Source organism: Corvus kubaryi, unplaced genomic scaffold, assembly GCF_017639235.1.
Source record: "Corvus kubaryi isolate FWS band 111438036 unplaced genomic scaffold, C.kubaryi_AGA036_p1.0 37334, whole genome shotgun sequence".
NCBI lineage: Eukaryota > Metazoa > Chordata > Aves > Passeriformes > Corvidae > Corvus > Corvus kubaryi.
The window spans coordinates 20,710,900-20,737,977 of record NW_024581108.1 but is presented as its reverse complement, the minus strand read 5'-3'; the positions used below and the strand labels follow the sequence as shown (position 1 = coordinate 20,737,977).

The window sequence follows — 27,078 nt, the reverse complement described above, 5'->3', positions numbered from 1 at the left end:
GCGCGTCAGGCCCGCGCCGCGCCCGGCCCCGCCCGCCGCCCGCGGGGCCCGCCCGCTGCCGGCGCTGCCCCGGGAACGAACGGGAAAAGCCGAGCGTTTTCTATTATTCCGTTCCAAAAATCAATTGGATACGTGCTGCTAAGGTAGCAAAGCTACCAGGGTGTTGGGACGGTTCAACATCATGTGTGTATGTAAATCTTCTTACATACACACTAGTAAAACTTTCTGATTCATTAATAAAATTCTCTGCAATCCTCTTCTTTTTATGTTCAACATACAGACTCCACGTATTTTTTCTTTTACTTTTTCCTTTCTTTTTTTTTTTTTGTGTATCCGTATGTCCTACCGACTACACAGGATTGAGATCCTGCCCCCAAAAAGAACAGTTTAATCTCTCCCGAGGTTTTTTTTTCCACTCATGCGTGAGCATGTAACAACAAATAACTTTATCACGGCATAAAATGTAACAGTGTAAAAACACAACCTTGTTGTACTGTATGGAATATTTTCCATAAAAACATTGAATAGTTTTAGAATATCCCAGAAACTACAGAAATGCTTTTGTAAGAATGCATGGCATGCAAATGATTATGGTGGTGTATTTTTATCAGACACTCACTAGCATAAAAATCAGCGTTGGGATTGAATGCGAACACAGCAAAGGAAAGGAAAGCAATCCCTGTGGCTTAGTCTGATAATCCTCTGAAAGTAAATTGGCCCTACTCTAATCAACATAGTGGTTGGAAGAAAAGTGAAATCATTTCACTTGCAAGATAATAAATGCCAAATGACAGAAGGTGTCCCTGCGTGTTGCACTCTGTGGCTATTTCCTGTTTGATGCATGTCTCTCATGCTGCTCATTCAGCCTTTTTTTTTTTTGGCAATGAAAACAAAAAACCCAAGCCTGCTTTAATTAATGAAGTCCAGTTTCACCTAGCTTGCCCTGCTGTGATAGTCCTGTTCAAAATGTTACCTGCTCTGCCCTTTGGGAAAATTGCTCTGTTCCCTGTTTGAATGCTGACTTGCAGGGTTCCCTTTATAGGTTTGGGTATCCAGACCCCAAACTGGGGAGGCTGAAGAATGCATCACCTTTCCCCCAGGAGTGTCACTTTGTTTTGAACTAGTCTTGTTTTAGAAATACTACTGCATTCTGTTCTAATTTTCCAGAGCCCCCTAATCTTCTTCCAGGCTCTTAATGATGTAGTTGATAATAGGATTGTTGGTATTAATTTGGAACAATAATGCCAGCTGCTTGCTTGGTGGCTATTGGCAGAGGGGTGACCTTGCAGGTCAGCTAAGCAGAACTGGAAGTGCTTTGATCTGATCTATACAGAGCCAGATCTGTGCACCCGAACAAGAGAAGCGAGTGAATTCTCTCCCCATGGGATGCTGATTCTTCTCCAAAGAGCAGGGAGGACAGCATGGCGGTGGCCCTGGATGCAATCCTTGCTCGGATCAAGGATGTTTGTAAAAGGAATGGTTTGCTCATCCTCTCAGTGTTGTCCGTCACCATCGGCTGCCTCCTGGGATTCTTCCTGCGGACGAGGCGACTCTCCCAGCAGGTAAGAGTGGCTCACAGTGTGTCCCTGCAGAGGAAATGCCACACTTACATAACAAAAGACATATGTAACTTGGGGAACTTCAGGGTGCGCTTTTGAAGGTAAAAGTCGTGTGTATGTGTTTGCTAAGATTGTTTGATTTAATCTGTTTGTCAATCTACATTGTTCTTTGGGTCTTTTCACATATTCTCAAACAATAGATTAGCAAAGGGTTCTGGTCTCTCAGACACCTGGCAAGCGTAGCAGGAGCACATTAGAATGCTGGAGGTATGGATGATAATAATGGACATTTAAGCTACATGAAACGTAGCATTTAATATAGGCCTGCAGAAACTGGTAATGAAATAGGATTTTATACTATTTTGGAACACATATAGTTAAAGAAAGCACCAGGAATATTTTTCAGCATCAGATGCACAGGGGTGCAGGTGTTTATGTTACACCAATGGTGTTTCATATTAATACATTTTAGATTTCCCATCATTAGCAGAACATGTTACTGAAGTCACTTGGGGAATTCTCTCCCAGCATACTTCAACTAAGCTCTTTGCTGGTGCTCATTTCTGCTGTATCAATCAGACAGCAACATGCATTAATAAATGCACTGTTGAGCACAAAATAGAAATCTCAGTTTAAAAATATGGCATTCAGTAAATGCAACTAAATTAAACCAATTTTGTGTTCTGCTACTGCAAACCACTGTCTGTCTGAACATTGTTTGTGTCCAAACCGTAGCTTCAAACATGTTAGGAAAACACACAAAATGCAGAATGGAGAGATTATTCAGGGCAACTGGTTAACAGTAGTTCCAAGAGATGGCACATTTCAGTTTTGTCTGCCTTTGCAAAGGAATGAACAATGCAGTGTGTTTATTGAATAAGAATGCATTATGTAATCTAATTAATTTTAAAATTATCTTTTAAAGCCTGTGATCTTTGCCACCTTATCTTTGCACCAAAGGTGCAGATTTTAGCAATGTTATCTGATCCACAGCTCTAGCAGCACTCGTGAAGAGAGTCTGTCTTTAGCTCAAAATAATAAGCATCTCTCCATGTATTTCCAGGAAATTAGTTACTTCCAGTTTCCTGGTGAGTTATTGATGAGGATGCTGAAAATGCTGATTCTCCCTCTGGTTGTCTCAAGGTAAGTGAAGACAATGATTTCTCCAATAACTTTTGAAGTTTCTTAAATGAGATTTGTCATCACACTGGTTTAGTTGTGACTGAAGTAAGTGGCAGTACCAGAGGCATCACTGCCTGCTGTACATTCATAATTTTAGTGGAGCCATGAACATGTTTTTTAATTGATAGGATCATTTCTGCCATACCTCATACAGGTATTACTTGCTTTAAAATTAATGTGTTGGGTTTTTTGAATTATTTTTCTTTTTCCCTTGTAATGGGAGCACTTTTTCCTTCAAGCTACTTAGAAGTTAAATATATGGAATAAATAACCCACCTTATCAAAAAGCCTGCCTTAAATCTAAACAATTGAAATAATACACTATACAAATAAGATGAAAAAGCACAGTTAATTCAGTGTCCTGCATTTTGAGTGTGCTGTAGTATGATGAATATTGAAAAAAGCCTGTGTCTCCAGTGAGCTAATAATATATAGCTGGAAGTGAAAATTATTTCTTAGTATATTAAAGGTAGGACATTTGGTGGTGGCATTTTATTGGTTGCAGAATTCATGATCTTGATGCTGGCACTGACTGGTGCATGGTAGCTGCCTTTGCTGTGGGAGGATGTAACTTAGGGCAGGCTTTTCTCTAAGTTTGACTGTCTTCCCACTGACTGCAGTCACAAAAACACACCAGTTGGATGGCCAAAAACTCCCTCATGTGCCCAAGGCTGAGAGGTTATTAAAGAGATGGAAAGTAACAAAGCTAACTTTACCAGAGCTGAGAAAAAATTACTGCAATATCTCGTTCCACTTCTGGAACCTAATACATACACCAAGACTTCATCTTCCACTTTGAGAAAAAAGCAAGTTTCTAGTCTTCAGATCACTAAGAGTTGCCAAAAATGAACAAGATTAACAGCATTAATTGTATTTTTAAATCACCTACCCTTATATCTGCCTTCTCATGGTTTTTCACAGAACAAAGCTGAGTCATGGTGCTTTGGGACCGAAACTGGTTTTATGACCATGGACTCACACTTGGTCCTGGCCCATGCATCTAGAAAACACCAAGCCAAAACATTTTTTGAGAGGTGAGAGTCTTCCAAAGAAAACAAGAGTCTTACATGAGGAAGTGGCATAGTAAGGAGGACAGAAAAGGGTTGGAGCAGATTTACATGTCCTTCCCTAAAATGTGTAGTTCTTTAGATCCTCTTGTATATGTAGAGATGTTAGGAAGCACAGCAGCACGGTAGGAAAGAACTGCTCTGGCACAAGCTGTGATGGCTCTAAGTTGCCTGGAGAAGTGACACCTCTGAGCCTCACTGTCACAGCAGCTGCACTGTGTCCTCTGAGGAGGAAAGAGAAGAAACTTTACAAACTTTCAAAGAGGTTAAATTCTCCTTGCAAGACAGTGTGAGTCCATCTCCCTGTATAACAAACTAGCAGTGCCTGCTATTACAAACTAAAATGGCAGGGTTTGCAAGAAAAAAGCACTCAAGATATAATGACATTCTTGTACAGTTTGGGCTTTTTTGGCTGGTTGTCTTTTAGGGTTTTTTTATAACAAGCACAGTATTTTCCACACACGCATTTCATAAAATCAGTAAACCAGTACTCTGTATTTTTACCAATCTGCATGCACATTTAAACTACATTTCTTTGTGCATTTGGAATATCCTCAGCCTGTCCTGCCAGAGCAATGGCATTTAAATTATCTTTTCAATTACTCTCTATTATTCTTTACAAAAGCCAGGAGCACAGCACCATAAAAAGAATTCTAAATATTGCTCTCCTAGTTGAAATTAATACAAGTTTTTCTTTGAACACAGAAGTAAAGAAATCACTTGTAAAGAAAACGAAAGGTGAGAAAGGAAGATTAAAAGAGGGACTTAGTGCAAACTACTCTGTTTCCAAGTCCAGAGCTTATTTTGAAGGGTTGTGGCAGAAGTAAAAAAGTGGCAACTGCATGGGTCAGAAGATTGACAATGGACTAGAAAATCTTGCACTTACAGACCACTAGCACAAATCCAGCATTAAACAGAAATGGCTGGAAATTTTTACTCCCCCTCTTGACCTTATTTTTAGAGAGTTAAAACAGGAGCTTTGTAGATTGTATCCACTGGGAATGAGGAAATTATGATAGCCAGGTATCCCTGAATGGTGTTTATTTTAAAAGTTCCTTGGATGCAGAGGAAATCTGTCAAACAACAGGAGACTGTTTCTTTGATGTACAGTTTCTTGTTTTCCTGTACTTCGTCCTGCTCCTGGAATTGCTCTATCCCAGAGCTCCTGTACCTGTTTCCCATGTCTCCTGTCACCTGTGGTCTTACTTTTTCTTTTCCCACAGACAGGAAAATCTTGGAAAGGCAAACACCACCCACGAGTCTGTCAGTTTGAGCCCTGCATGAGCTTTTGTTTTTGTTATGGCATGGACCTTCATTAAGGGTGGGGGTTGATATTACTTCAGTTATCTGGTTACATAAACATAAAGCTTCATAGCATCATAAAACAACTTCTAAAAAAGTATATATTTATTGCACCCATCCTCTACCTGAGGCTTAGCCCTGCTCATACCTATTAGTAACCCCTGTGTGTAGAGTTTGTTTTTCTCAGCTGTGAGAACAGGTACCCACACAACACTTCTGTTAACAAGATAAAGAAAAAAACCTGAGACAAATAGTCTGACAGTTCATGTCTGCCTAAGGGATACTCAATACTGGAGTCTTAGAAGATCAAATTTTAGACCCTGTAGTTACTAGATGTACACTTCTTACTTTATGTATAAACACAGGATACTGCTGTTAAACCTGGAAACTAAAATATTAACAGAGCTCAGAGAGAATAGGAGCCAAATCTGAATTCGTAGTTACATATTTAGACACTGGCCAAGCTCTTACTGCAGCTGGACAAGGAGATGTTCTCACCAAGCCTGAAAGATCAGCTGCAGAAGATCTGAAGTTCCCTGATTTCTCTTTGGGACAGAGGCTTCGATGCTCATTTGACAGGGGCAATGCAAATAGTGTATTTTCTTCCTTATGCGCAAAATGTTTCAACCTTCAACACATCTCAGGTTTTCCAGCAGGCACGCACACAGTTTGCCATGCGTCCTGCCCTGAGAGTGCTGTTTATCAAACCCTTCAGGCAGATCCCGCTGCTCAGGTTTGTTAAACCCCCTTTCCTTGCCCCTCCGGCATTCCCGGCGCGGCCGGAGGTTCGGGTTGTGATAACTGTAATGCACCCTGCGGCCACCAGGCGGCTCTGCTGGGATCCCGAGGAACGGCGCCTCGCTCCCCGCGCCCGATCCTTCCCCGCATCCCGGGATTGCCGGTGCCACTGCCTGGAAACCCCGCATCCCGGGGATTGCCGGTACCACTGCCTGGAAACCCTGCATCCCGGCGATTGCCGGTACCACTGCCCGGGTTCCTGCATCCCGGCGATTGCCGGTGCCACTGTCCGGGTTCCTTCATCCCGGCGATTGCCGGTGCCATTGCCCGGGTTCCTGCATCCCGGCGATTGCCAGTGCCACTACCTACCCAGAAAGTAATAAACCTTCCATTTTCTTTCACTGTGGTTAATTATAAACTTCCACAGACACACACACATACGGGATTCCTTCACCTGCTTCCATAACAAATTGATTGGCAGAGATACCTGTGCATCACTCGAGTTTCTCAACTTCTTAAATGTTTGAAGTAATCAAATGTGATGTCAATGTCTTTGTGCTCTGCACGACACAAAAGACTGGGAAAGGAACAAAAACACAACTTTCCTCTTAATATCTTCTCACATTTGCTAAAGACAATATAAACCCTCTGACCTGCTCCTGTCTGTGCCAGCTCCAGCGCAGGCCATGCTGGTGGGTACTGTGCCACAACTCATGCACTGTCACCTTCCTTCAGAGCATCCTTGTCCTTGTGCCCATTCCCTGCCCCAACATCTTCAGCTCATGTTACCAGCTTTGTACTGATCAGTTCTCAGTGGGCCAAACTTGATTTTCAGTAAGCATGAATGCATTGAGTTAAGCTTCTTGTGGAGGCTGGTACCGAAACCTGATCTGTCATCATTTCATAGTTTTGAAGAATAATACTGGACTGTAATAATATGGAAAAATTTCCCACTGCTGAGGCATTTCTAATGCTGCTGTTTGGCATGGATTCCTTCCAGTAGGCCGAGAACTCACACTGGCATTTTCCCCAGAACAGAAATGCAACTCTCCCTTTCTGTTCAAAATGCAGAGGTGCTGGTGAGCCCACAGGGGAGGAGGAGGTCTGGCTCCCAGCACTGCTTTGCTGTGGGCAGGCAGGGCCACCACATGCACCTAAGATGAGCTGCAAAATGTGTGTGCTGCAGACCTGTGAGGAAGGCTGGAGAAGAGGCAGGGCTCGCAGCCCCTGGTTCTTTTTCAAGTTAATTCTAGAAGCCCACACATTCTTTCTCTCCTGTATATGTAAAGTTTTACAGACCTTACAGGAACATAACTCTCTCTGAATTAACGTGTTATTAGTACGGGCTCTCACACACGCAGTGTTTGACTGCATGAGCTTTGGTTGTTCAGAAAAGCAGGCTAAATCCAGAGCTACACAGGTTTGTACCAGCTGAACCTCCCCAGTTCTCTTTGTCCTATATGTCTACCTAGATATGTAAGATAAAGTTGCATCCTTTATTCCAGCACCCTCCTTGTTTATATGATTAAGCTTTTATCAGCAAAGAGCTATAGGGCTGAGTTTTCTAAGGCTGTGATTAGCAGTAAGCAGTGAGAGTGCTTCTGGGAAAGAATTGTGAGGGCAGACTCGAATGGTTCAGCTGTTGTAACAGGCTGGTTACCCCAGCGAATATTCCCTTTGGAAAAAGCAGTTTCGTTTTTTAAGCTTAGGAAGATTATTATATTTTGTATTTACTACCAACCATTTTCTAGAGGCTTAAGAAATACTGAGTAGCAGAGATTTGATTCTTTTCCATGAGCAGATCTTGTTAAAGAAATATTATTCTCTTTATAGGCAAAACTAAAGAACTGATTTGACCTGTATTTTTTAAATTACAAAGCTTGTTCCAGAGAGTGTGTTGTGCCTGGTACAAACAAGTGTATGCTAATAAATTTTTTTTATTTATTTGAAGGCCCATTTGGGGGGTAGTAATAAATATTAGTTACTATTGTGGTTTTGTTGATGAATTAGATACAATATTCTAAATATAGTATTGTCTTTCTTTAAGGGGGTTCCTGTCCATAATGCCATCAGTTCTGGTAATCCTTCATCCTTCTGCTCACATTCCCAAGTTGGTGATTCTTACTCGTGCTCTTAAAGCCTAGTACTTAAATAGAAACTACTCTTTTTAGTACCCTTTTCCCCATATTTTTTTTCTCTGATTTGGGGAATATGCTGGCATTTCAACATCCCACCAATGACAAATATTGCTCATTGTGTCCTAGTGAAATTCTGTCATTGTTCAGCTGTACTGAGCCATAGCAAATGTTGCCTTTCAGAACTCCTTAATTACCCCTGAAGAGTTCACAGTGGTGTAAGGTGTGCAAGAGGAGATGCTGTGGGTGCAGGCAGCTGGGCAGTCCCTTATGCTGCCATCCCAGCTGGGCAGCCTTGGGCCGGATGAGGCTGGATGGTGTCGGATCGGGCTGGCTGGTGCTGGATGGTGCCGGCTGCTGTCGGATGGCGCTGGATGGTGCCGGTTGGTGTCGGATGGTGCTGGCTGGTGTCAGATGGTGCTGGTTGGTGCTGGCTGGTGTCAGATCGGGCTGGCTGATGTCAGATGGTGCTGGCTGGTGTCAGATGGTGCTGGCTGGTTCTGGCTGGTGTCAGATCGGGCTGGCTGGTGCTGGAAGCAGCACAACCGCATTAGCGCGGCTTTGCACCCAAGTTCCTGCGAAGGACGTATGTGGCTGCAGGGCTCCCATCCCTGCCCTGGCAGCTCAGAGCAAGGGCACAGCCATGCATGGCTTCAGTGGCTGTGCACACATCCCCAGAGTACCTCGCAGCAACAGCATATTTATTCTCTGGGAGTTAAAACAAGGCTGTGGGACAGACCATTGGCCTGGGTAGGTTGTGTTGGGCACTGTTTGTTTGCTCTCAGCTGTAGATGAAGCTGGCAATAAACCACACACTGGAGATTGTCTGAGTGTTTTACTACTTAAGCTCACCACTTGTTAGAGATGAAAAGTTTGACCCAAAATCTCCAAGACCTGTACTGCAATTGGCAATCTAAACCTTTTATCATGATTATAAACCACTGTCTGATCAGTATAATATCCATTCGGAAGGAAAACAGATGTCTAAAAGGCTATGAAATTTTTTTTTCTATTTATTATTATATTTAAATAAAGAGGGCAGCCAAAATTAATTAGCTCAATAATGCTGGTTTTATGTGAATGAGAATTTGTGCAGTACTGTTTCTTCTAATACATCCCTGGTACCAAGAGGTATTTTCCATGTTGTCTTGACACATAATTTACCTGAAGACTAAATGGGAAAGGGTGGATAACATAAGGTTCTGGTCAGTTTTGGCTTGGCCTTTTCTGCTATGTATGAATTAAACCATTCACCTAAATACCATCCACTCTGTTCTTACCCTTGTGCTGCTGCCAGACTGGGTTGTATTTGAAAGACAAGTAGATGTGGCACTTGGGGACATGGTTTAGTGGGACTTGGCAGTGCCAGGGCAAGGAACTGTGGGGCATGCCCAGCCCCTGCCCTGGAGAGAGGCCTGCTGAGATAAGGAGATTGCATAACCCCCCAGCAAGATCCCCTTGGAAAAGGCAACACTTCCTGGTGAGGGTGAGAGAAAACAAGAACCATGATCCTCTGGGAGACTCTGTGTAGATTCTTTGCAACCCATTGGCTTCCACTCTCTCACACCCACCCTTGTATCCCTATAAGATCTACCCTTCTCCCCCTTTGAGTTCGGAGAGCTCGTCCCTAGCCTCCCGTTCGCGGGGTGTGGACTAATAAAGCTGCCTCACGCGGAGCTGCTAAACGAGCCTCTCGTCTCTCTCCTCCCGGTCCAGCCTGGGGTTTGCCTCACAGAACAAGAGCTGAAAATCACTCTCGCTGAAATGCCTAGAGAGCTGACAGCCTGCTGAGACAGGCACCTTTCTGCGAAGGCACCCCGGCGGCTGAGGGAACGCCGTAGACCTCTGGAAGACTCCCTTGCGGGACACCCTCTCGGGGTCGGTCCCGGCTTCCTGGGTCTGAGCCACAGTCCCCAACCCAGCCGCAATAAGGAACAGTTGGGCTTGATGATCTTAGAGGTCTTTTTCAACCTAAACAATTCTATGGTTCTGTAATCCACTGCAATCAAATTTATGTACTGTATTATCTAGTGATGTGCTGAGCAGCTGCAAAATGCTGCCTCTGGGTCTCTGAAGAGCGTGCTCAGAAAAATGTTTCATAAAGTACCAAGGCAGATGTATCTTCCCATAGAATGAAATTGCTTTGGAAACACAGGGCTTTTTTTCTTCACATTATTGGACTCTGGACTTTCCCCTCTGTTTCACCTGTGATGGAAAAATATTGGCACTGAGGAACAGGTCTTCCCCAACAGGGAAGGGTAAACCTTCTGCTGGGTTAGTATGGGGAAATCTGTGGGGTACCTGAATGATAACATAAAGTGTGTATAGAGCCCCATTTCTGCACTACCTGTAATGTGTATCACTGTAATGTAAATAATAATAAAAGTACATTTCACCCCAGTGAGAACAAGCTGTTAGCCCTTTCCTAGGATATATCATCTCAAGTCTGTATTGTGGAGAAAGTGTAGAGAAGTGAGTTTTAAGGAGATGACTAGAGGGAATAAGTATATTTATTTTCAGAGTGAAAAGCAAAACTACTTGGATGAAACTGAAAGAGAAGGATTACCCAAGGGTAAGAAGAACCAGTCAGAAAGCAATCTCACTTGATACCATTATACTATTTTCAGTTCTCCTTATTGCTATTATATTGCAGAACTGGTGTCGGATTACCCCAAAAAGTCCTCATTTGAGATGCTTCAGCTTGTAGAGGAAAATTTTTATCCCTCCTCCATGTCTCAGACATATTCAGAAGTTTCTCCACATTATCATCTGGAACATTATCAAAGTTCTTAGCTGTGTTTAGGAACAGTAGGTCTAATGGTCAGATCCAATACTGTTTTCTAGTGTTTTGTTTTGTTTGTGCAACCCAGAGGTCCAGACTGTTTCAGTGAAAAATGACATGTTGCAATTACACATCATAATGACAAAACTGGACCAACTCAGTACCAATAATTTAGTGAGTGTCAGTAGGGATCTAGTGATGTGCAAGAGGAATGTGTGGCCACAGAGTGAATGGGTGTAGAAAGCACTGAAGAGATTACAAATGGGGTATGAACGGTTTGCAACCTGATAGAATTTTTCTGTAGTCCTCTGAGAGCTCTAAAATACTTAGTGTCTCACAAAGGAATGGGAATGACATGTGGAGCTTGAGGGGCTGGCTGGATTCCCTCTGTTTCCTTAGACAAAAACCAGTTGAATAAATCTGACATTTGTTTATAATCCAAATTTGTGTTTCAAATCCTTTTGCTTTTTCCTTAATCTAAAAATGCTTGAAAGAACTGACAGAAAAGAAAAAACCAAGTATTAATAGGGTTCTTGGCTCCTTCCACTACGTGAAGCTGCACATCCATATTTAATAGATAATTTGGGTTTGTTTGCATTCTGACCTTTGAATTTAGGAAACTCTTTTTTTATATCACAACAGCTGAAGTCAACAAGCCAGCCTGAATTCTGCATGAGCTACACTGCAATCTCCTTTATCAGTCAGTGACCAAAGGTTGCTGTTCTTCCCTTCCAGCACTCATGTATCACTGTAACCTCACATACGCAGGTGACAGAGCAGCCACTGGACATCAGCCTTCACAGTGTGCTGTACAAAGTCCTGCCTTGTTTACATTAGTCCATAAAAGCAGATTTCCTACTGCACAAGAAAGAGAAAATTTAATGCATTGTGTGAATTCCTGACAGGATTTTTGCTGTGTATGTTAATTTGTCATTAAGAGTCACAAGAGTTGGATGATAAAGGAGGTATCAACATTTTGGGTAAAAAATAAAAATCTTACTATTTTATAAAGCAATTTAAGAAACAAAATCTCAAAATTATGCATGTTATGATGTATTAGAAATGTAGATTGGTTTCTTTCCTAGCACCTTAGCTGTGGAATTAAACACAATCACTGCAAACAGGGCATTGCACACAGCAAGATCTTCTAACATGTTTTTGTTGCTTGAAGATCAAGAGCCAGATTTTCCATCATGCCTGACACCTTTGGGCTTCCACTGTGTTTAGTAAAATAGCTACATACTGAGGCTCTGAAAAGTGAATTCACATTTCAAGTGCTATTTACAGCTGGTAATCCAACCATACAGAAACTGCTGCAGCAGTCCTCTTTGTAGTACAGCTACCACTTTCTGCAATTGGGCTTTTTTGAGCTTAGGCAAGATTTCATTTTTATTAAGATATCTAAACTTTAAAAAAGCTGTTTTCTATTACTTGATTTGCACAGGAGATGAACCTTAGTAGCCCCCTGGACCTTCACGAAGATTCTAGATGTCTCAACTCATTTGAAAATCAGGCTGGGATACTATGAAATTTTTAATAATACATGACATTGGGGATCATTCCACTGACCACAGTGACCAAGACGGCCCCTTAGTTGTGTTCAGATCAGCAAAAGCCTGAAGTACACCAAACACTGCAAAACTACTGTAACAATCTCTGTCAGGAAGGGCAGACCATGTGCTACAGTGAAGCAGAGACAGGGCTGGGCTGTGATCTTCCCACCACTACCACTGTCCTTTCTCTGCTGCAGCCATGGCAGTGTCTTGCTCTGTAGGTGTTTTTCATATTAGAAGAAAGCAAAAGGATATCCTGAAAAGAAAAAGTCATTCTCATCCCACTTTCTCAGTGCTGAAATAATTTGAAGTACACTAGAGACTAAGAACAAATCGAGCATTAAACTATAAAAAGAGCCAGAGAAAGTTTCATTACTTTCTTTCTTTCATTACTGTAGAGAGTTTTATTTTCTCTGTTGCAAACGTTACTCTGAAAATGGTGCCTCCATGGAAGAGAAGCAGACTCTTCTGAAAGCACAGATAGCTGGGCACAGATGAGAAGTGTGATGGTTCACTGCAGTACAGAGATCTCTTAGGCAGATCTTTTTTTTTTCACTGTAAGTGGTTTGCCTTTATTTAAAAGTGCCTTAATTTCTCTGTTTCCTTGTCTATAAAATGGAGATACTGCCTTCCTGCATGGGAGGAGGTTCCACTGGTAAAGCATTTTGAGATGATTAAATGGCCTGTGCTATGGAAATGTACATTATTATCATGTTGAGACTTGAAGGCACTGACCTTGACAAAAAGGTGAACGACAGCCTGCCTGCATGATCAAGCATCATTAGTGAAGCCAGCACTTCCCTTTCATGATGCTCAGCTGTAATATAATCATCTCTAATGTAGCTGTTCGAGGCACTTCCCAGCCTCACTGGGAGAACTTGCTTAGGAAGGTCTTTTCCATGGCATGCAATTACGAAATGAGAATGGCAGAGAGAGAACAGGATGAATGAAAACAAACATCATTCTAGTAACAACTGTTTGTGGTTAATACTTGACCATTACTTCTTGACAGGATTAATGTCTTTCTAATCACACTAATCCCTTCTGATAACTTTATCCATATCCATCTATTTCAAAGCAACATCCAGATGGCTTCTGGTGGAGAGGAAGACAAAATAAACATGCAGAATGGGGTCTTAGCAGCAGCTTCTTGTATTTTCCCTTTCTGGGGATATAGGGCTTGATCTTGAGACAGGACAAAAAAATGTGCTTTTACCAGAAAGCAACAGAAAAACCTAGACAACTGCAGAGAAGATAGAAAGTTCTATTTTTATTTGTAACTAAAATACCTGATGTTTATCTGAGACACCCAGAACAAGCCTAGAGGTGCTCAAAAGGGTTTAGCTACTTGTTTGCATGGGCATAATTAGATTTCCAAGATATTGGAAAGAATTCCCTTCTTTACATCAAAAATTCTGTATTAGTTTTGGGGGTTTTACACAGATTTCCTTCAAAGCAGACATGAAACTTAGTACTTGATTCTTTGGCTTGTACAATTACAAATACTTTAAACAATGTAGAAACTGACTTTACCTTTTTAATTAGTCACATATAATTCCTAAAATTGAAGATGTCTTCCCCTTCCCTTTAGGCTTGACAGGTCTTTTTCTATACAAGCTAAGAAATGGTCTCTGAACATTAAATTACAATTTGAGGGATTTTTTTTCCCAGACTGATTAAAGGAGTGAGATGCACAGTAGTTATTTAGAAAAGCTGCAGATTGTATTTTATTGTCTTAATCCTGTTTTATCCATTTGGCAATCATTAAAACATGTTATGGAAACTACACATGAATCATATGTGTGGGAGCTACTTAGCTGCACAGTATCTCAAATGATTTTAATCTATGAATCAAATATCTGCCCTCTTATTTCAAGGCCAACCAGATTCTGAGGTTTGACAAGAATTAAAGGTACACTGTTTTCCATTCCAGTGTGTTTCATGAGAGTCTAGTAGTGGAAGCCATGGGAATAGCTTTGTTCTGGCTTAGAAGAATCTTGGGAAACTCTTAAGGAAGTTTTTATGTAGCCAAGAATGTCTGATGAAAATTAGACTTAAAGGGAAGCCCTGAGCATAACACAGTGATCTTAGTTTAAATTAGCTGGAAGCTTATTCCTCCTGGCCTTCCTGCTCCCTAGGAAGTAAGAAGAGTACTTTTTCTTGTCATCCTTTGGCTACATTGTGTGAATGTTAGAACTCTAGAGATCAACAGTAAAAAGCTCCTGTGATATATCGTGTATTACTTGCTTTGCACAATAACTGTGATAACCAATATGTCTATTAATCTTTGTGTCTTTTGTCCTGTTCCTTCTGACATCAAACATATGCAGTGAAACAAAAAATAGTGAATGAGTGATTACTGTCTCGTTCTAGTTGCAGGCATTTCTTTCTGAAATGATTCTGAGCTATTGCCTAAAATGACATGACCAATGAAACTCCCCAGTCTTTGGAGAACTGGTTCCAGTGGTCCCTTCCTAAAACTGAGCACTGCAGGCCATGGAGAATATAGGGCTTTATCTGAACCCAGACCTCTGTTCATGCTTCTGTCACATCACAGTTACCCCACTGCACCTTCAAAATTAATTACTTTTGAGGACTTTCTTATCACAGCATGAACTGAGCATGACTTTATCTGGTGACAGGATAATCTCATTACAGATGATGATCTTTAGTTAATGAATATCCCCAAGACATAGAAATCTCATTATTAGCCCCCTCAGGATTTGTCACCTATGAGCCAAGGTGAGATTAGATTCCAGGTGAACAACATCCTCCCAAATCCTAAGGCCCTGCATCTTGAGGCTGAGGTAACAACCCTAAAGTCACCTGAACCACTGGACATATTTAATTAGGATTTTTCTCCCTAAGTACTTCGGGAAATACTTCTCAGGTGAGTGGTCAAGACAAGTCCTCATCCCTCTGTTGTTCTGTAGAACAAACACGGCACAGAGGCATCAAGGACAACAGGAACAGTGTGGCTTCACCACGCTGACAGTGGCTTCAGGGCAGTACCAGGGAGGGAAGGGAAGTGAACTGTCTCCTTGGTAGTGCCCTATCCATCTCCTTTGCAGTGCCCTCTCCAAGGAATTGCTCTGCCTACAGGTTACAGCTCTGCTGCTCAACAGTCAGGCCTTCACACCACTGGTATCATTGCCGTGCATATATAAAAAACCCTGAAAATTGTTACCATGAAAAACGTCCAGCTAGTTAAAAATCAACCTGATTTTAATTTTTCTTTCTTTTTTTTCTTCCCCCTTGGGAATGTGGGGGTGGAACAGTGCTGTAGTCTAGTACAATACAGGTATCCACTCTCTGCAGCAATGAGCTATCAAACTGGCTCAGTGCCCTGTGGAACCTCAGCCTGAGAGAAGAGTTCACTCCTAGAAATCTAATAGCAACATAGGGGTTTTTTAACAGAAAACTGTCACATTAATTTGAGATAAAAGTATTTATCTTAACTGTTTTATAAAAAATATGTTTTAGAATATCTACTCTTCTGCATGGACTCATCCAAGGGAAATGTCAAGAAACAAAGTAGCATTCCTGCTACTGTATTTTCAATATGCAGTACTGTGTTTGTACACAGTGCTTTGCAGACACACAGAAAGGTGGGATTTTTATCAAATCCAATGATAAATAAGAGCAAAGAGCAATGGTTATATGAGTGAGTTACTCAGATGCTCATTTTCTAAATTATCCAAACTCCAGTACAGTCTTGCTCCTATAGTGTTAACAAAACCCTGCTAGATGAGAGATTGGCAATGCAGAAAAGCAATACATTTTCTTAATTAATCTAGTGGATAGCAGGAACCTGAACACTAAATCCACCCATTTGATTTCATTAAATCTACTATAAAGGTTAAGCTGCACTTTAGCATTGGCTCTAGACAACCTCTCTCAGCAGAGTGAGGTTAAGGATATCTCTTTCAAGGAGGTGCAGCTTCGAAAATGTTTATGAGAACAGGCCTGATAAACAGGTCTGTTTTGATGAGAAAGCTGGACACACCAAATAGTAAATGTGGTATTTTAACAGGTACTTTTCCTGAGATGCATGCTTTGGAGAGTTCACAGAGAATTATCCAAAGTTAAATCTCAGTTTAAAGTCCTGAACAACACTGCTGTCAGGGGAAAGCCAAATATCAGACTCGGGTTGCTTGGAAACTGCATCAGGGTCTATGTCAGAGCGGCCTGAAGCAACTTCAGGAGCCAAAGAGTGCCCTGTCTTATTTGGCTGTAAAAGAGGGTCAGTGGGAGCTAGATCTCATGGTAGAGAGTTGTATGGCTTGGCACTGGGAAACTGTACAAGCAAGAGGATGGACACTGCTCATGCTCTGGCAGTGCTGGACAGGGAGCTGAAGAGGAAAGATCCTGATGGGTCCCTTCCAACTCAGCATATTCTATGATTGTATTACTCCATTATTCTCTGATTCTATGAAAAGGCTGAAGTGATCACAGCATGTTCTTTGCTCCCAACTGGGCAGCCACACTTCCCATGGAGGTGTTTCCTCTGCATCCCATCCACTGTTTTCACTGAGACTGGAAGCACACTGAATTACAGTCTGCTCCCAATGTGCCCCCTGGTAAAGCAAAAATAAATTGTGCTTTAAATTGATTTAGAAAAGAAAAAAAGTTACTCTTTTAGGTAAAGAAAGGAATATATGACAAAATTGCCCCTTAATGTTTTTAATTTCAAAATTGTGTCCCTATTTCACATGAGAAGGGGTGAGGGGGTTGATTAGATTTTCTTCAGAGGCCCATTCAAACCTGAATTATTCTACTATTCTGTAAATTATGTGTAGAGTTTCATACACAGAGTTTTAATAACTATTGCCACTGCTCCTGTGAACTGAGCCATCACATGTGTAACTTGTGTTAAACTGCCACTGGAATTTCAGGGAAGACTCAGTAGGATTCAGTCCCCACATGTGCAGCCTGAGCTTGCAAGTTCCTTCCAGTAACCAGGATTTGACCTGGCAATTGGAAAACACCTCTTCAGACACAGAGACTATAGCTTTAGTGTTACTGGCAAGCTTATAAAAACACTGACATGTAGAACGAGCTGTAAGAGAAGCAGGCAGACTGGAGTAATTCAGAAATTAGGCCTACAGCTGCCTTAACATAATGCAAAAGATAAAATTTGTGTTGTGTTTTCTTCCCCCAGCTTGATGTCTGGGCTTGCAGCCCTGGATGCCAAGACTTCCAGTCGCTTGGGAATCATAACTGTCACTTACTACCTGTGGACAACGTTTGTAGCTGTGATTGTGGGAATAATTATGGTCTCCATTATCCACCCTGGTGGAGCAGCACAGAAGGAGAGCACTGAGGAGGGTGGAAAGCCCATCATGAGCTCTGCAGATGCACTGCTGGACTTAATCCGGTAATGACATTCATTCTTTCTGCTTTCTGAATGCAGCATTTTGTACAGAACTGTGTGAGGAACTGTGGCCTGAGCCTAAGTTCTGAATCTAAGGATATATGTTGTGTTTAAATTGAGAAAAAAGTAAATTTCAGAAGATGATTTTCAAGTTATCGGATGTTTATACTGACAGTTTCTAGTAAAATTTAAATGAATGGCCACCAACTAACAACAATGGAGCAGGTCTTTTATATCCCACAGAATTCCATGTAGCCTGTGGACCTCACCATCAAATCCATTATTAAGGTCAAAGGAGTATTAAAATGTGATGTTAATTTAAATAAGGGTATATGGTTGCAATAGGCAAAACCTTAAATAAAGGGATGAAATACACATTCTTCAGAAAATAATTCTTAAAAGTGCTGTTAGTACTGTTCATACCAATTTGCAGATAAAGGACATGGTTAGAAAGACCAATATTGTGTAATTTTAATTCTGCTTTATGGCTTTTCCTTATTTGTTTTACTTTGTTTGGCAAAAGACACAGCTGTTCTTTTAGAGCAGCATTAGGGCACTGCTGGAATTTGACAGCCTTGCCTGAAATCCTTCTCTGTCCCAGCATTTCAGGTGCTAGTGGGATTAGTTTCTTGACTGAACTTATTCTGTGCCTCGGATTTATTTTGCTCAAGCAGAAAGACCAAGTTTTGCCTTTGTTTGGTAGTTCCTCAAGTTGCTGATCTCATACTACACCAGGCAAGGGCTTTCAGGCCAAATGTGTATCTGTACCACAAAGAATTCTCTTTGGAGTTCAACTTACTGAAATCAAAAACATTGCACAGTTTGTCTTTCAAAAACCCAAATTCCTGACCCTGACAGCATGTCGGCACACAAAGTACTTCAATTAGACTTATTTGGACTTGAAATCAGAAGGAACTGGGAGGAGAAGCTTACAAAAAATCTTTTTTTTCTCCTCCATGTTGTGTTTAGCCAGGTCACTTGTATTTTATCAATGTGTTTGTGAGAATGGGCCAAATTATTTTAGTCATGGAGCAGCAGCAGAGAACACTCTCTTTTGTAGCTTTTCACAAAACCACTGTCTTCATGTGCATTGGGAAGATACTCATCTGTATCTCCCCAGTGACTTTGCCATGATGTACGGATGTGCAGTGGAATTCCCATATCCATTTGTGACATCAGGTCAAGTCACATTATTCTGTTCCTGCTGCACAAAGGACTGTAATTCCTACACCAAGAGTGAATTACAGGAGCTTTGAATCCCTCAGTATGACAGAGTAAGAAGTAAAGAGAATAAGAAGTAAAAGAGAATCTAAGAAAAATATGACCTTAATGATTGTCTTCATAGTGGCAGGGTTTGGAAACCATTTCTAGCATGCTGAGCTGCTTCTAAGGCCTCAGTCTTAGACAAGTAAAGGCACAGTGGGACATGGGATGCAGTGTTACACCCAAACTGACCTTACAGCTCTGTCTGGGAAGGGTCTCCCTCACTACAGGTTCCCATCCCTTTTCTTACAGAAGCCTAGGTGCCTTTAGAGGCTCAGAGTAAGCTTGTCATGGAGATGAGTCAGATGGAAAGTAAATTGGGGTTTAAAATCGAAATTCAGTTCTGTACTATTGTGTTTGCATAAAATGACAGAATGTGTGACTGGAACCCAAGATCTGAGTTACAATCTCATCTCTTCACCTCTGTCTGGCTACTCCCTGTACACCAGGGGTGTCATGGTGAGGTTTGGGAACACTTTATTCCACTAAGCCTCACTGCAGGTAAAAAAACATGTCCTGAACTAAACATCTGCAAGTATCTTCTATAATTTCACTTTCCACAAATATTTACCAGAGCAAGTCATAATAGCTTGTGTGCACATTTCAGCTATTCAAGTTTCCAAACAGCCATGTGCTTCTAGTCTGAAAAACCTTACATTCTTCACTGGTTTGGGCAGGTGTCAACAATGACAAGATCAACAAGCCCCTGTCATTGCCAAAGGTTAAAAAGAGAGAATAAAGCTCAGTCTCCTTTTGCTGTGCTAAGCAGCATGCACAGCTGCAATCTTTCTACCCCAAGAGCACAAATGGATGGTTTTTATTCCTCTGCTACAGAAATAACTGCACTTACTAAATAAATAAATAAATAATAACAACAAAACTGTGGGGAATGGGCTTTCAGCCTAGGCAAACACTATGGGTGAAATTCTGGCTCTGCTGCAGTCAGTTGCAAGACTCTTAAATATCTGTGTGGAAGTCTGGATTAAATGTAATGATGTACCCGCTGGTTTGAGCTAGCAAAGCTGATCCTTTAGCTCAATGATAAATCACTTCCATTCACAGCTGGAGACCATCTTTTACGGCCCAGATTGGCTTATCTTCTCAATTCATTAATTTCCTCTCCATTTATCAATTGCATATGTGCCCAGAAGTTTACACAGGAAACATCTGGTATTCTGCAAATGAAGAATGCTAAATGTACAAGTGGAGAGATGATATATGTGACATTATTGTCAGGTTTATTTTGAAAGCATAAATTTTGGCATGGTGATACATGTATTCAGCCTCATTGATTCCAGATTTGAAGCCACTTTGAAATGATGAAAAACATTATTATTTCTTGTGATGTTATATATGACATTGTCAAATCTAGAATCTTTGACAGGAAGGATGTTGCTAGAAATTGAATGTCTTGAATTTTTGTGTGAGGTTTTTGCTTTTAGAAGTGGTGTTAATTAGAAATTAAAGAACATACTGAATCAGCAAGAAATGAAACCAAAAACTATTGCAGACTCTTGTGGTTATTCTAAACACTTGCAATGCTAATCAATAACTCCATTATTATTATTTTGCATTACTTCTTAGATGGTGTTTCCCCTGTATATTTGTCTGTTATGTAGAAAAAACCAACCAACCAACCAAAAAACCCCAAACAGGAATGACTTGATGAGAAGATAATAGTGACACTGTGCGGCATAATTCTGAAATGGCTCTAAACCTCACATCAGCCAGGAAATCCATAATCTCATCAACATTCTGAATTTCATGCCTCAAAAATTGCATCCACAGTTCAAACCTTTTTTTTTTTTTTTTTTTTTGCCACTCTAAACAGCAGTACTTGAAAGAATTAATTCCTTTCTAAAGAGAACCCCAGGAGACTGGGGACAAGAATGTTCTGCTGCCTGTGGAAGATGCCCATTTAACCAGGTGGTTCCTGTGCAGGAACCTCCCTTTGCATAACCTACCCCTCTCTATTGGATCTGAACTAAGGACAAGTTCAGGAGGCAGCTGTGAGTCTGAAGCTGTGCAGGAGATGCTGTTCTGAAGATGCTTCTCTCTTTAGCCACCACTTTATTGCTGCATTGAGAGAAATGTACAAAGATGCCCTCATTTTACTCAAGGTTTCTGCTGCAAGCACTGCAAGGCCTATGAAAGTATACTTTCTTCCATTTAAAGCTCTATATAATCCTCAGGCTAAGGATGTTGTCTTTAAGCACCTGGTGCTTTATGAGTTTTTATGGATTCATTCTCATGATGTGCAATACTTCTGTGAGGTAGGCAAGGATCATTTTTCTTTCTTACAGCTAGAGAACCAAAACACATGGAAAAGAAATTACCTCATTGGGGGTTGTTCAGAAAATTCTGTGGGGCCAGAAACATATTCCCAGCTCATACAAGACCTGGTAGGGTTCTTGTTCTAGGAAAGTGGCTTTGGAATACCTTAACAGCAAGAGCAATGAATCAATGAACACCTTCGCCGCCTTCTTCCTGTGGGAATTACTGAAATTAACTTAATACTTTGTCCCCAAAAATAAGACTGACATTTTAGTAGCCTGTTATGAGTTAAGAAATTAAGAAAGGCAAGATACCATTTTTTTTAAGTAATTCAAATTTTGAGTGCTTTATTCAAAAGGACAGAAGGGACATATTTACAGGAGTAGTGTTCAGTTTAAAATATTAGGTTTGTTTAATTTTGTAGCCTAAGCACCTGACTAGGAGAATAGAAAATGCCTATAATTTGGGGACAAACATTTGCAAAACTAGTTTTGTGAGCCAGGACCACACTTTTGACATTAGCAGTTAATATTTCCACTACATCTGTTACCTTTGATTTAGAAGGGGAAATTCTGCTGCGACTGAAATCATGCCACCTGCATTTGTCACCAAGGGAAATGAAATTTGGCTTATGAGATAAAACAAACAAGCAAACACCATAAACATTCACATGAGGAAACAAGTCCCAGCCAAACTGGGTTTCCCCTCCTGTTTTATATCAGCCTGACTGCAGATCTGGGCACCAGCAGGTGCAGGGTCCATATACATTGTTAGTTTTTCTCAGGCCTAGCAAGACAGCGTGGCATCATAAACTTACTCAGCTCAAAGCCCCAAATAAACCTATTCAGTGAATGCAGACAGGATCAAATTACACCTTGACCCATGACAAATAAATTTGTACATTTCTGAAGTTTACTGGAAGGAGAAATCAGAGCATTTTACCACTGACTATTCGGGATTGCATCCAATTTAATAGCAGGTACCCTGAAAACCAACTTGGCTTAACCAAGAGAGGCTTTATTTTTATACCATTAAGAGTTAGAAGAGGATATAAACACTGTAGAGGATTTATGTTTTCATGGGAATCCTGAGCACTCTTTAAAATCACTTCCTTTCCCTTTTTTCAAGCTAAGGTCTACATTCTATATTATTGAAATTGTGTTTCTTGAAAATAGGGCAGGAAAAAAACAGTAGCTATTGTAGTTTGGAAAAAAGTCCAGGCTGTGCAGAATCAGAAATCACATCTTTAAAAGTTTACAACTGAAGCCTGAATTGTATGTAGACACAGTAAGATATTTAAGGGTGCACTAAATGATCCATTATGATGCACTAAACTATGAAAGAACTTTTAAAAATAACTATGCTGTACATTAATGTGTCTTTTGCCAAAAGCCACTGCATACTATGATGGAAATATTTATCTGTCCCCTATGGCAAAGTACCATTTTTACTCATTTCAGATTGCTAGTGTTCTTTTATCTCACAAAACCAACTTGGTACCAGAACTGTTCTGCACTGGGACCAGGTCTTCGCTTCTGGTTATTTTTTAAGAGTTCAATCTTCACAGGAGCCCTAACCTTAAGTATTTACAAAGGACTCTGAAGCCTCTAAATGTGTGGTCCCTATTTGGCACAAAAGGAATCCAACATGGAAAAAAGATAATTCTGTGATGAAAACCACCCCGAGGAGATGGACTACATAGCAAAATCTGCTCTCTGGTAAGGAGGCAGTCACAGAGGGGGAGGTGCACGGGGGCAGGAATTAAAACTGCACTAGGAAAGCTTCGAACTTGCAGGGGAATATGTTGTCCATCCTCCTGACAATTGGTCTGGACATCTTCTACAAATATACACTTTTTATGGAATAACTTGCCTTGCTGGAACCACAGTGGAAATACATTGGGCCTGTCATGTTACCTTTGATATAATTCAGCCTTTTCAAGATGCTTAAAGCTGTGATGTACTTACTTGTGCTTCCACTCTCAGAAAGCCATAGCCCTGTTAGGGCTGTGTCAGGACCTTTTCTTTCAGAGGAAGCAGGGTAAGAAAGTTCAGATCCCTTACCGGAACTGAAACACCATGCAGCCCTCAGGACAGATAAAAAGTCCACATTTGACAAAATGATTCCACAGTATGGGTTCTGCTCTGATCTTTGAAAAATGTTAAGCAAGACAAAATAACTTAGACCCGATTAGTGATTTTTGCATTCCCTAAGTACTTTTTATCCCAATAATGAGGATTTTAGGGCTTCATTAATTCTGCAAAAGCCTTCTTGGGTAGTTTTAGCAGGAGGTAGTATGATTGGTACTGAGTAATGAGATGAGGCACTGGAGGTGACTACTGATGTGCAAGATGGTTTCTCACGTGGCCCCTGCTATAGGTTGTTTGTTTGGTCTTCCTGGGTTAAGTTTTGCCTTTGCTTTCAGCTGTGCAAACCCTGCTGGAGCCCCCTGACACCAGCAGGAAGATATTTCAAATGTATGGCTAAGGACAGGATTTGTTGCTCATATGTAACAGTAGTGAGGAGCCTACACAGCTGATGATGAATTCATGCAGAGGACATAAAAAGTGAACAGATTCTTGAGATTAAGGTAATGTCACTGAGAATTACCTCAGCCTATAGTAAATAGGAGCTACGGTGCTGTTCATTCTTGGAAAAACTTGGAAACTTTACAGTTCTCGTGTCAAGCTTTTCAGGCTCTGTTTTTGCTGTCTGTACCCTTGCCATATAGAGTGACAGGGTAAGGTCTCAAACACTTAAATATTAGAATCCTGTCAAATTCCCAGCCTTAAAACAATGGTCTTGCAAGCTCAGCTACGCTAGCTCAAATTTGAGAGCAGAGTGTCCAAAGCTGCTTTATGCCTAGTGCAAATATAGGCCAATAAATATTATGAGGACACATATGTAGCAAAACCCCCAGTCTGGTGGCTTTAATTCCACAGCGTGGGAGACTGCAGCCAGACTGTCTGGTGTGGCAGGGATTAGGTGCTGATAACATCAAAGTCTGAGAGCAAAACCAGATTGGGGCTGCAGAGCACAGAGTGTGCCAGAGGGAAGGGGTGTTCTGAGTCAAGGAAACAACATCTGCTGTACCTGTGGCTGTCCTGCACTAGAGCCGCTGGCCTCATTTCTGACTGAGAGGATCTGCAAAAGCTGAATGGTTTGAGTTAATGATGCTGCAGTCAGGACTCAGGATGAGTATTTCAGATATTCAGTAGCCTTACTGAAACCAGAATCTGGCCTGTTATTTCTAACAGAAGTTATCCAGGAGATGTCAAACAAGCTGTCCCAGTAGCTGCAGGCTCATGTTCTCTGGACAGTTGAGTTAACAGCATCACAGCGACACAGTTTAACAGCACTGCTCTTTGTGTCACTACCGTGGTTCTCAGAGCCAACCACCTTCTGAAGAGACAAGAGGGCTCCCACATCCTGGGGGCAGAATGGCTTCCTAACACAATTCAGCTTCCTATAGCAGCTGAAATTAGGGGAGAAAAAACAATCAACTGTGTTAATTCATAGGTCAGTTGCTGGGAGACAATGGGGAAGGGAAGAGGACCTTCCACTTTTGGCAAGATGCTAATTTGTCCTGTGTCTAAGGGGAGGCTGCACCCTCACACCTGCTGCTCAGACCAGGTGCTGCCTGCACTTGATACAAATCTTTAGGATTTTCTCAAAATCCATGACTACCAAATTACAGAACACATGTTGCCGTAGTTGTCTTGTATTACATATACATACATGTTCCTAACTCATACATCTGAATCCTCTTATCCCATGCAGAATTAGGGAAGGGCTCCAAAATTTGCTTGTAGAATGCAGCAGCCTGTGCATCACAGCAGGCCATAGTCAAAGATGGTGATTAGTAGATCACCTGTGTGTAGGTGCTGCTGTCACAGCAAATGCAGGCCAGGCCCGCTGTGCCAGCTGGGGCTCAGTAGCTCAGGTCTGTTAGAAAGTTCATCGAGCTGATATTGAAGTTTCGTGTACATTCACCATTTTAGCCTCAGCTGAATACTCCTGCTCTATCTGGCAGAGTTCCTGAGGCAGACGGTGCTCTGGGAAACGTTATTCCTCAGGGCAGGCAGTATTTAGCGTTAATTTTTTATGTAACAAAGAAAGCCTACATCTCAATTTCTGTTTTACAACTATATCCTTGTCTCAGACATAAATTTATGTATGTTTTAAACCAGACTCAGTCACTGTTATGCAGTAGATTTATTTCCCTACTCTTCTGTGAAATTATTTCTGCTAGGAATGCTGAACTGCGCCACTGAGGTTAGAGACAATATTGCTTGTGCTAGAGAAATGAATCTCAGATCACGTTAAGTTTCCTGCACTATTATTTTGTGACCTGTGTCTTGCAAGCAATCTGAAAGCAATGCTGGAACTTGAGAAGTATTTTATCTGCTTGGCTCTCTTAACTGAACAAACACAACAGTATTTATAGGTGCTGACAGCAATGATGAGCTCAGTTTGAATCACTGCTTCGTAAGTGCTGGCAGTGTCTTTAATTCAGTGTACATCAGTGATAAACACAGGGCCTGTTCTGAGTAGAGACACAGCCTCGCTTTATGATCCTGGCACCAGATCCATGTGGGTACATCTGGATCTCATCCACAGCTGCAGTAAAGCTCGTAGAGATCCACAGGGGGCAATCTGGGTGCTTGGAACAGAGGTGGGCAGAGATGGACAGGCTACAACACCCTGCCATTAATTTTGTTGTATATTTGGGCAAACACACATGTCTGGATTTTGAGCCAGACTGAAGCTCCCTCTCCATAGCATTCCCCAGGGCTCAGGCTTGGTGGGCAGGAGGTCCAAAGGGGGCCTGCCCCAAGGCACCTGTGAGGATCCAGCCAGCCCTCCCCATCCCAGTTCCATACTAAAAAGTCAAATCCTCTCACTTCAGTCTCTTGTTCTGAACCACTCCCAGGAGATCCTTGCTTTATAAACATCCAGCTCATGGCTGGAAATATCAGTGTGTAGCAGAACATACCCCTCAAGCAAGAAGTGCTTCTGAAAGAGGCCTGACAGAACCCAGAAACCCTCCCAGTCACCTCCCATCTCTAGCAGTTTGATTCTTTCTTCTCATTATTTGTTTTTAGTCCATTAAAGTTCTCATCCACCAATTGCTCTCTTAAACGTTTTTAATTAACAAAAGTTAATTTTGGCTAATACTGGATTTTCTCAATCCAAGTAAACCAGCTTAAAATAAAAAATAAGCCGAGGCTCTGGCAAACACATTCAGGTCAGCCTTTCACCGGATAAATTGTGTAACTTTGGTAAGGCTAGTCTCAAAGACTGGATCACAGTGCATAATATATTAAAAAATATTGGGAGAATTCCAGCATCTAGTATTAAGTGGGTAGTTGTAATTCCTGCAGGATAAAGAATGATAAAGAAACAAAATGCTTTAATCCTCTACAAATTTGTCTAATATTTAATCTAGCTACTAACCATATGATATTTCCTTTCTCGAGCAGTCTTAATTGTTCTTAATTCTACTAATTAGGACTATGAGGGAGAAAGTGGAAATCATCAGCAATTTAAAAAGCTGTGTAAAGCCACAGCTCATACATGAGGTGCATATTCAGAGCTGTGCTGGAATCTCCATGTGGATCTGTGCTTTCAGAATATTTCCCATTCACACAGCAGGTCAGAGCACAACTGAGCACTCCTGTAGCACCTTTCAGCCCAGCATCTCAAATCACAAAACAAAGACAATTTAATATTAATGAAGCCTTGAACAACCTGGAAGCAGAATTACCTTATGAGGCATAATAAAGCAGTAACCATCTTTACTCTCCAGTGCTTGCCCCTCCTATAAACATCCTCTCCATCTTCCCAGG

At 41.4% G+C, this 27,078-nt stretch overlaps 1 protein-coding gene across 2 annotated transcripts in view; it reads left to right on the top strand.

The window, feature by feature from the left end:
* The first annotated feature begins 843 nt into the window (after positions 1 to 843).
* SLC1A7 (solute carrier family 1 member 7) overlaps positions 844 to 27,078 on the top strand; it is a 51,327-nt gene continuing 25,092 nt past the window's right edge. For both annotated transcript variants that reach the window (XM_042030719.1, XM_042030718.1), the window contains exons 1-3: positions 844 to 1,562; positions 2,623 to 2,702; positions 17,480 to 17,695. In XM_042030719.1, coding sequence (XP_041886653.1) covers positions 1,422 to 1,562; positions 2,623 to 2,702; positions 17,480 to 17,695 — 437 coding nt within the window. In that variant the 5' untranslated portion in view covers positions 844 to 1,421. The remainder of the gene's footprint in view (positions 1,563 to 2,622; positions 2,703 to 17,479; positions 17,696 to 27,078) is intronic.